The 12,797-nt window shown below is 38.6% G+C and overlaps 1 protein-coding gene across 4 annotated transcripts in view; it reads left to right on the top strand.

Annotated features, from left to right (window-relative positions):
- The window catches only part of gpd2 (glycerol-3-phosphate dehydrogenase 2 (mitochondrial)), a 28,116-nt gene extending 16,070 nt beyond the window's left edge, over positions 1-12,046 (top strand). For all 4 annotated transcript variants that reach the window (XM_035998619.1, XM_031291825.2, XM_031291824.2 and 1 more), the window contains 7 exons: positions 1,085-1,260; positions 3,679-3,810; positions 3,889-4,047; positions 4,990-5,102; positions 6,446-6,524; positions 6,636-6,734; positions 10,563-12,046. In XM_035998619.1, the coding sequence (XP_035854512.1) occupies positions 1,085-1,260; positions 3,679-3,810; positions 3,889-4,047; positions 4,990-5,102; positions 6,446-6,524; positions 6,636-6,734; positions 10,563-10,688 (884 nt within the window). In that variant the 3' untranslated portion in view covers positions 10,689-12,046. The remainder of the gene's footprint in view (positions 1-1,084; positions 1,261-3,678; positions 3,811-3,888; positions 4,048-4,989; positions 5,103-6,445; positions 6,525-6,635; positions 6,735-10,562) is intronic.
- Positions 12,047-12,797: the final 751 nt, after the last annotated feature.

The raw sequence follows: 12,797 nt of genomic DNA, 5'->3' as shown, positions 1-12,797 counted from the left end.
GCCTGAAAATATACATTAACATGAATAAAACATATTATTAGAAAAGAAAAATGGGCCTAGTCATAAAAAAAATCAACAACATTGAACGCTTACTGGCCTGTAGGCAAGGTAGCCACTATAGCCATCCACAGATACAGTTAAGCTTATGGATTCACTGTGCCTTCCACATGTATGTTTGACATTAAAACATGATATTTGAATGTGTAAATAGAAGCTTATTATTCTAGGGCACCATAAAAAGGTATGTATAAAGGTATTAGGCCGCCTTACACGTTAGGCCCAGTTTATTATGCAACTTAATTTTATACAATATATGTAGTAGGGGGTCCCTGTCCGTCTCTCTTTCAGGTTAGGGGTCCGTGGCCTAAAAAACGTTGAAGACCCCTGATCTAAACCATCCGAGGTAGACAAGGAGCTGTGAGGTTGTGAAACCAAAGTTTCTGCAGCTGTAGAAGCTAGAAGTCCATATGAAATCAATCTTGTTTTAAGAGAAACATGATTTATTCCCGGTTTTATGGAGAAATACTACACTACCCACAATCCTAAGTGTAACAGCACCGTCTCTGATTGGTGGAACTCTCTGTGGGTGGTGATGGCGCAGTGGATATGACACATGCCTTTGGTGTGGGAGACCTGGGTTTGATTCCCACTGTGACACATCAACCAATGTGTCCCTGAGCAAGACACTTAACCCCTAGTTGCTCCAGAGGCGTGCGACCTCTGACATATATAGCAATTGTAAGTCGCTTTGGATAAAAGCGTCAGCTAAATGACATGTAATGTAATGTTACCATGGAAATGTTTACTGAACCTGCGAACTGCTAGAGCAAGCTTCTACCATTGAAATCTATGATAGTTTCTGTACACAGGCTTGTGCCTTTGCCTTTTTTCATCAAATGTTTAATGGTCCACGGTTCCTCTCAGAGCTGGTTGGCTCGCTTCCAGGCTTAAAACTTTTTATATCAGCATTTATTGAAACGTCAATGGAGATGTTGAACGGGGAAAAATACTTCCTAAAGCAGAGCCATTAAAAAAGTGTTGCCATTGTTGAGCCCTATTAAGGCTGCCTATTTTGCGTGTCCAGGTGGGAAGTGGACTACCTACAGATCGATGGCTGAAGAGACTCTGGACGCAGCCATCAAAGCCCACAGCCTCTCAGCAGAGCCCTGCAAGACCGTGGGCCTGATGCTGGAGGGAGCCAAAGGCTGGACGCCCACGCTCTACATCCGCCTGGTACAGGACTACGGACTGGAGAATGAGGTAAGACACATTTGCATGTTAAATGAAATTGTGAATTTTTACTTCTAACAGAGTATTTTTACACTGTGTTATTGCTACTTTTACTGAAGTAAATGTTTTGAATACTTCTTCCACCACAGTAATTGTACCAAACTCAGTGTGGCGATAAGACTTCAGTATGCCAGTCTAGCACCACAAATTGTCATTTTTACATTTCTGTTAAGATGCAACATGTGAGCTGTTGAGGTGCTTTTTAATGGTAAGAAATAAAAAAAACATATCTCCCCAAAATGTTGAACTATTTCTTAAAGCTCTGGCTCCAAGAACGGCTTGACTTATGTACTAAAACATTTTCAGCATGGCGAGGCGTAGAAGAGAAGTAGATCTTGAACTACCTATGGATAAAAAACAAAGCTGTAAACGCTGACGCAGGCCCCTTCACTGTCCTCCTCTCCAGCAGCAGCGGAGCTGACATTAAAGCCACCGCTGTAACAATGCTGACATTTCTACTACACAAAAGACTGGACACACGTCGAAATATACTGTATTCTGTACGATTTACCAATGGCATTAAGTAAGGGCACATTGATTTACATCAGCCACACGTCATATTTCCAATAATTAGGCTGTGCGTTTCATGAAACCCAATAGAACATGGTTTCATGAAGAAAAAGTACTCTTGCACCGAGTGCCTACAGTACACTTACTCCTCATTAGAGGCGTTCTGCACCGGCTCTGTTGATCTCTCCAATATTCCTAAAAGGTCACTGTTGATATTTGGACAGGGTGTGCCCTTTCACATGATCGCCAAGCCAGCGATCTGAATAGCAAATAGCCCTCTTGTGTTCTGTAAACATAAGACACCTCATTGACAAAGTGGCGCCAACACTTATCTCTTAACTCGGAAGAGGTGAAATCGATTATGTGAATACCAGAAGCTGCCACTGCCATCTACGCTGTTTAACCTGTGATTTTATATCAGCACAGTGAATAAAAATCACAATAATCCACAACCAGCTCAGAGCCAAATAGCTCCGTCTTTGAATAAATACGCAGTTAATAAAGGTTATACTGCAACCCATGTTACAATTTTTAATAATTTATCATTTAGAGATGCACATACAGCAATTTAGTTTGAGTTTGAGTAAAAGCAGTCTGGCTAGTCCACACAGCATTCCTGGATGGGAGAGAAACATGCTCTGGTTTATGCTCTGGCATAATCACAATCGGTGGCGCTGCAAAATAGCCTCGAGAAGGAACTTGTTTTGGTGGAACGTGTACGTTCAAAAGTAGTTTTAGTCGTGCAACAGAAAACTCCGATTGGACAGATAGTCTAGCTAGCTGTCTGGATTTACCCTGCAGAGATCTGAGGAGCAGTTAACCATAAATCCACCGGAGGTTAGAACGCCAACACAAAGAAAGAGGAAGGTGACGGACATCCGGACGTAAAGACGGACATCCGGCTGAATTTCAGGCAGCACCTAATCAAATCCCAGAAGTGGAACGTCGTGGATATAGACTAGAGTAAAAGTTTCAATTTAGTCTATCGCTGCATATCTATCAATACTTTGAGTCCTTTTTAAAGCATAAATGTCAAACATTACTTAGTTCCAGCTTTCCAAATGTTGTATGTGATATTAAAATGAAATACGATTGGGTTTTGGACTATGGAATGAACTTGGAAACAAGCAATTTGAAGATGTCACAAAACGGTGAGAGGCATTTTTCTCTCTTTTCTGACATGTCATGCACCAAATGACTAATCGATTAATTGAGAAAATAATCGTTAGTTGCAGCCCTAGTTTACATTTGTACGCAGATATCGTCATGCATCTTGTCTCGTGATCAACTCAGCTATATGATACCATATTGGCTTATTAAAAATAAGTGATGTGCAGTGTGAAATAGTGCCTCTGCTCTTTATTCCTAAAGGTTAAAGTTTTGTTTCATAAAAGGGTTTTCATTTTATTGATATTAGCGGAAAGTAAGCAGGCGAGAAACCTGCTAATACTGTGTTTTTAAGAGCATAAAGTGTGTTGGTTTGACTGGAAAACTGGAGATTAAACCTGTCTGCACATTGGTGGTTAAGGAAGACATTTAAATAAAACATTTAAAAAAAATGTTGGTGATGATCATTTTTTCTTCTTCTTGTACAGTAAATATTGTATTTCTTAATAATTGTTAATTATTTCTTGATAATTGTAATGTTGTCCTGTATCTTTATCATTGACGATTGATTTATAGCAGTAAAAGTTGCAGAGTTTCTGTGTATTTTCCCTGTCTAATGTTTGCTGTAGTACTATGAAGTAGTTTACTGAACTGACAACAGAGAAGCCGCTGGTTGAAACTTCCTGTACAGGTTTTTTTTCTGTGCAGGCGTTGCGAGTTGAATGTCTTATATTTTCTTTTTAATATTGTATTTTTTTCCTCTGTGCACAGGTCGCTCAGCACCTGGTCTCCACGTACGGAGGAAAGGCCTTCGACGTGGCCAAGATGGCTCAGGTCACCGGGCAAAGATGGCCAATCGTGGGGAAGAGATTGGTGTCTGAATTCCCCTACATCGAGGGCGAGGTAAATTGAGATTTCATGCTTATTTTTTGCCCTCAAAAGGCTCACATACTCCAGCCTCATGTCAGTCTCCTTTTTCAGGTGCTGTATGCAATTAAGGAGTACGCCTGCACAGCCATTGACGTTATCGCCCGGCGAACACGCCTGGGCTTCTTGAACGTGCAGGCGGCTGATGAAGCCCTCCCACGCATCGTGCAGATCATGGGGAAAGAGCTGAACTGGAGTGAGGAGCAGAAGACGGTACGCTTTTACAACACATTGTTAAATGAGTGGGGGAAAAGATCTGCCAAAATAGAACGATGTAATGACACAAAGTAAGGATTTAGTTTCAGTGGTTTGTGTAAACCTGCTTACATAATGCTTTAATCCCTGGTGGGTTTCTAAAGTCCTGGCTTCTTTGGCGATCAGTACACAATAGAAAAGGTCCACACCCTTTAGAAGAGGAAGCTCTGTCTGTGTGTGTATGAAAGAGATGACGTGATATGGGTGCATGAAAACTGAACTCTTTTTGAGCTATTTTTAGCCGGTATAGTTACAGCACATGGAAGCCACACGTCTTACACTGTAACGTTAACAAGACATCTGCCAGTATGGGGAATAGTTTATTCAAGATTTTAAAACCGTAATTGTGTATGCAGGGGGACAGGTTCAGTGGACGTATTTTATGTACTGTATGCTTTCCAGTCTTGTATAAAGTACTTGGAAATAATACTTGAGGAAAAGTACAAGTATCGTACCAGAAAATGACTTCAGTAGAAGTTAAAGTCACCTTTTAGAATATTACTTGAGTAAAAGTCTTAATGTATCTGATATTTACTGTACTTAAGTATCAAAAGTAATTTGATGATATTAAATGTACTTAACTAAATAGTAAAATTCTAGTAAAAGTAAAAAATAAAAAACTTTGATTATGAACTTTATTGTGGCTTCCTTATAGTGAAGCGTAATATTCAGGGTTTCCACACCTTCTTAAACATCAAATCTGTTTATCAAGTTTCCTTAAAGAAGTATTTTTACAACAATTTCCAATGTAAAACGTTGGGGGGTTATGTTGGTGCTGCCAGCTAACAATAGAAGTCTTGGTATATTTGATGTTGATGGATGGAGAAGAGACGGAGGGATGCAGTATCACTACAAGCTGTTTTCAGACTCCTCTCTTCTCTCTGCTGATGTGGAATCCAGGCTGAGCTGGAAGCAGCCAGGAAGTTTTTGTACCTGGAGATGGGCTACAGGTCTCGCTCTGAACAGCTGACCAAGACATCTGAGATCAATCTGGACAACCAGGAAGTAGCCAGGTCATTATTACACTTCACTCTTTTTTATTGTTTTTAAAACATGGTAACGTTTGTGTTTTCTGATGAAATTTGAGTTTCTGTAGGTGAGCTGGTGATTACGTCAGTCACCCCCACTTTTTACTTTTTTAAATCCAATGTTTGCCATCCCCCCATTGTCCTTTGAATGTCCAGCCAATTTACCCCCAGATAAGAAATGCCATTCAAAATGTTATCTGAGAACAACTTAACGAGCAGGTAGTGGTGCAGCGGGTGCTTTGTTTACAATTCACCGTGTCCCCTTCCTCTGAAACCAAACCTACGCACTTGGGCAATCAGTCATTACTGTAGTACACAGATTCAAGGCCCGCGGGCCAAATCCGGCCCCTCACAGATTTTGATCCAGCCCGCATATCAGTTTAGGTTCACAATAAATTTTGGCCCGCCTAGTTTTTGTCTCTTTTGCCGACACTTTTGTCACTTTCCCCCAAGTTTTTTTCTATGTTTTTGTTGCTTTTTTCAACCTTTTTTGGTGCCTTTTCTCTATGATGGCTAAGGATTTTTTTTTTAGGGCTTCATGTGGACCAAACTGTAAGTGAGAAGACTATAAGACATGCAATAATACAAAGATATTTGACTTTTTCAAATAAATAAAAGCATGTCAATAAACTCTACATGTCAGGCTCTTGATGTGATTCTCATCTTCGAGTGTGGCCCGTAGTGAAGTTGAGTTTGACACCCCTGCAAGTATATGCGTTAGCAATACACAGGTACGAAAATGCCTTTTTTTTGTAGACGTTTCCAGAAAGACACAAGAAAAAACTGATTTAAAAACCTGTAAAATAAGCTAAGCGAGATGGACTGTTTGTCATGATTCACCATCTCTAGGGAGCATACCTCTTAAAAGAATATGATAATTCATTTTGTTTGTCCTGCACATACTCAGATGTGAACAGATGCATCCCAGTGCCCAAAAAGTGTCCTGGCGTTAACTTGAGTTGTGCGAAATGCACTGCTGTTCTCTTAAAAAAGACCTGTGACTCATGTTTTTAGTTGTATTTTGATTTGGTGCAAGTATTTGGTGTAGCCTGCTGTTGTATTTTTCTGTTTAGACTCAATGGAAGAAAACATGAAATGTGTGAGTGAACAAGCTTTAACGAGCTCAAGAATATGCTTATATTCATCATGACTTAAACTAAAAGGACTGTTATAGGCGGTGTTTCCATTAAAGTAGTTCTGTTTATCCTCATTAGGAAGACAGACGTCGATCACTGGTTACTATTAAATCTAAGTTTTGTCAAAAGCTGTAGAATCAAATGTAAAGAAGTGATTAAGAAAACTCTAACACTCTAATATCTGTGCGACAGGTACAAGAAGCGTTTCCATAAGTTTGACAAAGAGAGCAAAGGATTCATCACGACTGTTGACGTCCAGCAAGTTTTAGAAGTGAGTTGTCTTTTCTTCTTTCCTTTTTTTCTTTCTGTCTGCCTCTCATCTTTACACACTTGTCTCCATTACACGTCATTGATCCCTGGTCCTGTTTTTCTGTCTCTGCAGAGCATCAATGTCCACATTGATGAAAATGCGCTCCATGAAATCCTTAATGAGGTTGACCTGAACAAGAACGGACAAGTGGAAATTGATGAATTCATGCAGGTATGTAACACAGCTCAGCGAGGATGCATCTGATAACACAATATTTCCCATATTTGTTCAGTCAGGAACACTCTCGTCATAGATGTAACCATTTATTGCAACTCAGGCACCGTTTAGGCACTGGCACCGTTTTAAAAGCATTGTTTTAGCATCAATATCGGTAAAAATCCAAATGCTGCCCAACCCTAAGCAGCAGTGAGTGAAGCAGCGTCAGTGTAGCAGGGACCAGTGAGGAGGGAGTCACATTTAAAAGGACCACCTTGATGTGAGAATGGCTGTGATTGGTGCATGTCTGATAGGAATGATACTCCAATCAGCAGGCATATGACTTTCGGGTCCTGCATGAACTAACGCCAAGCTTAATTTTCAGCAGATATTTCATGTTTTACTGCTATACGCTGCAGTAAAGTGTGATGCTCAGTGCAGATTATTACAGTTCAAGTGAAGAAAGCATTCATTATTCAGGAACAATATTTTCAAGTAACTTATTTTTTCACATTTTCTTTTAAATGTGATATTACATTATCTCTAAAAAGTGATACTGTCTTTAACACTGCAGAGAATATCCAGCTACTCTTTCTAAATTAATCAGTCAGGCAGAGGGCAAAATAATATTAAAAAATATATATAATTTGCACTCTGTTGAAAGTAAGTCCTAAAACCTAATTTTCTTAAAAACAAGGGAAAATATGAAACCAATATGACAATATATATTAATTATTTTCAAGAAAAAGCAGATTGCTGCAGAAGAAGATAAAAAAAAAAATCAAATTTGATTTTAGAAAAGCTTGAAACATGTTGATTTGTGCTGGAAATGGACAATCATTCTTACTGTTCTGGAAAATTCTTTCACTTGTTATTAGAAAATAGGACATATGAGGGAATTACTTTATATAAAGGGTGATTTCTGCAGAAAATATTGAATTTAAAACCAACTGAAAATGCAACCTAAGCACTGTGGTGTGATGAGAGGAGCCATTAATGCCTAACACCTCTGTCAGTAACAGCAGAACCAACAGGACATAATATAAACCCAGGGGAATGCAATCCATTAAACACACTTCTTCTACTTGTCTAAGAATGTCCTTTTTTTGTGTGTGGACATATTCCTTTAATCCGTTCCAGTCGCCTGCCTCGTTATGCTTCGGAAACTGTTATGAAATTTGGCTTTTAATATACATTTTTCCTCCCTAAAATATATATCAGTACATCCAGTTGAAAGCAGGTATTTGTAGGTCTATACATCGTTATATATATGTGTTTTATATTGTATACATTCATTTACAATATCAGGGAATCATAGCAGGGAGAGCACCTTTCTATTTCTCTTTGTTTGTCGTTTTGAGTATTATCAGCCAGATACAGACATATTCCTCCTTCTTTATGCTATAATGTCACCAACGCTGCAACACATATTACCCTATCGTTAAAAAAAGAGGCCGTTGTCCACCTGAGATGTGAGAACGACGAACTTCCTGCAAACAGAAACAGGTGTGAAGTCCGACTAGATGGAGCTAATTAAAAAGGCTCTGTCAGCGACTTGTGTAATGAGGCCTGAAGTGTCCGTCCGCCGCTAAATAAATTACTTTCTCACTTGACAACGAAGTCCAGAAAAAGAGTCATTATAGGAGAGCTTGATGGCAGTCGGTGATTTAGTCTTCATTAGAGAGCCGGCGTCTCCGCTGGCCGAGGAGACGAGCTGATGGATAAATCAACCAAGAGTCAAAATATCTTTTAACTAGAAGCCTTTTCTGTCCCCCTCTGTGACAAGTGAAACAGGACAGAGTTGAGTATTTAATCATGCATGCCATGTATGTTATGATTCTGAATCTCTGTTTCTGCTTGTGTGGATGCCTGCCATGCACATGGACCACTTAGGGACAACAAACAGGTAGTGTACATCGTGGCACTGATGGGAAAACAAATACTGGAACCCTTGGGAGCCCTACAAGGCTGACGTGAAACTCTCACATTAACCATAAAGTTACTTTATTAACTTTGGTGGCTGAAAGGGAACAAATACGTGTTAAAGCTGCACTAGGAAACTTCATACATTGGTGACTGAAAGGATAAATGTGGTTATATTACGTTTAAATTATTGTCAACTTATCCCATTTAAAGACCAAAATCATACATTTATTTTATTCTTCTGTGCCATAGAGCCCCATCGTTGTCCACAAAGGATTAAAAAACACAAAATCAAGAAAGAAAGCAAACGTACAAATTCAAACCAACGTAAAACACGGACATGCAGATACACAGAAATACTGCTGAGAAATCTCTTCAAATGTATTAGTAGCAATCATACATGGAGTAATGATTTTTTTCTTTTCATGTAAAGGAAATACTACAAGAAAATATTACAAATCAGAACACATTAAACAGAGGGTTGGATTAGTCAAGTATCTTAGCATTTAGGCTTTCACCGTACAAACACATATTTGATAGGATTCTAAATGTAATGAGTCCTTAGTGGTTGTTTCTTTGTAACTTACTGAGAGTTTGTACAGTCAGTTGTGGCAGTTGATGCACTACCAAGCATGGAGACTTGTGATGTAACAGTGTGTTAATCTGCAGCTGAAAAGTGTCCCCCAACAAATTCACTATTTGCTACAGTGCTGAGTTGTAATTACTGAGCCTTTTTAATTTTTTTTTTAGAAATGATTTATTCAGAGACCTAGCCAAAACAGCAGCATAAAAACTACAAAATCAGGCAACAAATAAAATGAGATAAGAACAGAGACAACTAAAGGTGTAGGTATGCTTTAAACAGCGCCCAAAACCTTCATAACATTACTACTTCTGTCACTTTAACTGAGTGCAGCACCATGACCGCCTTCAAGAAAGGGCCTCCTTCTGCCTGTTTACAGCCTACTGTCACCTTAACAACCAGAGAATTTACAGACATCACATCAATCAGTTTGATGTAAATCTTCAGTAAGAGCCAGTAGGTTCGGGGCTTGTAACTCATTGTTGGTTTTGGCCTTAATGGAATGTGTTAACAATTAGACTAATATCTTCCTCATCCTTTTTAAAAACTCTAAAATAAAAAGGCAGAAATTCTGAACATGCTGCGTAGCAAACTGAAGACCACACGCTGAAGAGTGAATCCTGCATGTTTAACCCTCGTGGTGTCTTCCCGTCCACCATGAACTTGTTGTCCTTCCGGGTCACAAATGAAGAAGAAAAAAAAAGTACGTTTTATCGCTTTTGTTCTATACTTTTTACTTTTTTTTTAAACGTTTTTCTCACTTTTTTCAACACTTTTATAAATTCATGGTCAATAAACCTAATTTATATGACATTATACCTAATTTTTGAGTTTTAAAAAAGCAGAAATTATGAATTACTTTGACTAATAGTTAGATTATAGGATGTTGAGTGGATCACAGACTGGTATATGTCAACGTTTAGTCAGGATGCTGTTTTGAAACCATTTAATTTTTTTTCAAATGCTATAAAATTGAATAAAACACCCAAAATTCAAAATTTAATGAAAGTAATCATTAATGTTACCTGCTAAGATCGTTGTAATCCATGCATCCATGTTATTTTGGGGCAGTTTGCTTAAAATAGTCTCTCTTTAAAAGGAAGGAATGAAGGAAGGGGATGCAGCTCTTTTTTTTGCAGAACCAGTCACTCTTAAAATGGCTTCTTTTTCCAGCTGTGCAGCTTTAACACATAAACAAGACAGCCGGTGCTGGGTTCAAGGTCTACTTCTTAAAGTCGGGGATATGTGAAGGTGGCCGAGCGGTGATCTCGTTGTCCTGTACAGATAATTCTAATAGTTAACCTTTTCCCCGCTGTTCTCTGCCGTTTCCTGTGCAGCTGATGAGCGCGGTGAAGAAAGGACAAGTGTCTGACAGCCGTCTGGCCATACTGATGAAAACGGCGGAGGAAACGTTGGAAAAAAGAGGGCCAGTGACGGTGGACCGAAGCGGGGGCGGAGTCTGAGTCATAGTAGTGACGACAAAAGAGGCAAACGGTGCCATTTCAAAGACAATAATGGAATCAAGCACACGGCGGGATGAATTTAGCCAAATCAAGCGTCACACCTGAGTGTATTTGAGTGGAATGGTACCTAATGATTGAGGCTGAGGTTTGTGTCTCATGACCACTTGATCTGTCTCTTTGTCTCAACATCTGGTGCCTCTGATGTTACGCAGCACATCTGTTTTATACGGTCTTTTGATATTTCAATCATTCACATTATCTTTGTACTTTCTCCAACGCTGCTTTTTAAACTTAATTTATTTTTTACCATTACCGACACTGATTGTTGGTAAGACACAGTCCTCGATGCGATGCAGCTTTTTCACGTGGCAACTGAGCAACTTTATTTTACGGGTCCGTTATTAATTATCCTAATAATTCCCTGTAAGAAATATGTAACCTGCTACCAATTATCGGGGAAATCGAGACATACTTTTACAAGCATACACCTTAACATAAATGAAGAATAAAGTTTCCATTAAGGAATGACTAATAATGAATATTTAATTGGCTTAAATGGACCCTATTTTTCCTGTAATCAGTAAAATGTAACCAATTATTTCCAGGAAACGTTCAAAGAAGTAATTATGGACCCCTAAAATAAAGCCTTGGCGAGATTTGTGTTGTGTTGTTTCTGACCTTATGATGTTCCAAGCACTAGTCAGGTAATACTGAATGGCTCTTAAAGCACTCTGAGATGTTTCTGAAGTACTTGTACTGATTTGGATTAAGTGTGGGACAAATCTTGCATCTTCTTGTCCACTGTGTTTTTCCATTTATTGCACTACTGACAACTACTGACAACTACTACGGATACTGAGGTTTACATTGCAAGGTTTCCAGCTTTGGCATTTTTAATCCTTTCTTTCCATCTACTGTATATTTTTATTATTTATTCTTTTTCTCATGTCACTGCAGCCATTTATAGACAAATACAGTTAGATGTTTTAGTATGTCGCATGTGATAATCTGGATTTTAAAGGGACTTTTTATTTGCATGCTACCGTTTTACTCAAATTTTTTATTTTTATTTTCACAAAATGTGTTTTGGAGTTCATTCTTTTATTTCTTGTGCTTGTGGTCGAGGCGGAGATAAAGTATATATTCCTGCTGACATTTGTAATCCAGCATTGATGTCATGTCAGAGCATGTTTGATCATTTTGTGATTTTTAGGAAATGAAAAGTATATGTGCCTTGATGTGCCTAAGATATGAATCTCTTTTTCACAGCACACTCCATGTTAAACAAATACAGGAAATTATGTTAAAGAATGTAAAGATATTTAAATAATAGTTGTTATATAAAGAATAGTATTTAACTGCATTGTATGTTTCTTGTTTAGAACAGAGGTCTTGTTGGAAGGGGCATGCTGCCATGTTGGAGGGGTGAACCCGAGTTTAACCCGGGTTATTTTTAGTAAAACTGCACAAGTCAATAGGGCATAGGTGTTTTATAGGGCAGAGGGATTGTTCACGTATCTGAAGTATTTTAGTTTTTGTGTGAGCTTTTCTCAGGTCTAAAGTCAGGCGGTTGAAAAAAGAAAGAAGGTGATCTCATTTACTGCCCCGATCAGGATTGAGGAAGCAGGTTAGTTGACTTTTTGAGTCTTAAGTAATACATACAGATGTTTTTTTTTCTGAACTTTAGCTTTGAGTGAGGCATATTTAGTTATGAATTCTAATGTTGCAGAGAAGAGCTTAAGATAAAACCAATATTTTAGGGTTTTAGGAGCTTGACAAAGATTGTTTAGTAGTAGTTATAATATTCCTCAAAGACCACATTCAGACTGACTTTAGCCTTCTGGCAAGAAAGTTAAACCTCACCTTGCAACCTAACACATCGTTGAGTATTTGTTGCTCAAAATAGTTCCTGTTCCAGAATTGTAAAGTCCTGTCCTAAATTATTGTGCAGTACATCTGAGAAGCCTTTAAAGTCTTAGATCTGCTGCTCAAACTCACTTGCATTTCATTTCCATCTAAACGCCTGCTATTTAAGCTATCAAATAAGTAAAAAAAGGATGACATTGTGCATTGTGTAGTAGCAATACCAGAGTTTTTGGCCCTGAAATT

Source organism: Sander lucioperca, chromosome 24 (genome assembly GCF_008315115.2).
Source record: "Sander lucioperca isolate FBNREF2018 chromosome 24, SLUC_FBN_1.2, whole genome shotgun sequence".
In the NCBI taxonomy this organism is placed as follows: domain Eukaryota; kingdom Metazoa; phylum Chordata; class Actinopteri; order Perciformes; family Percidae; genus Sander; species Sander lucioperca.
Note: the sequence above shows the minus strand (reverse complement) of the source record. Positions and strands in the feature narration are given on the sequence as shown.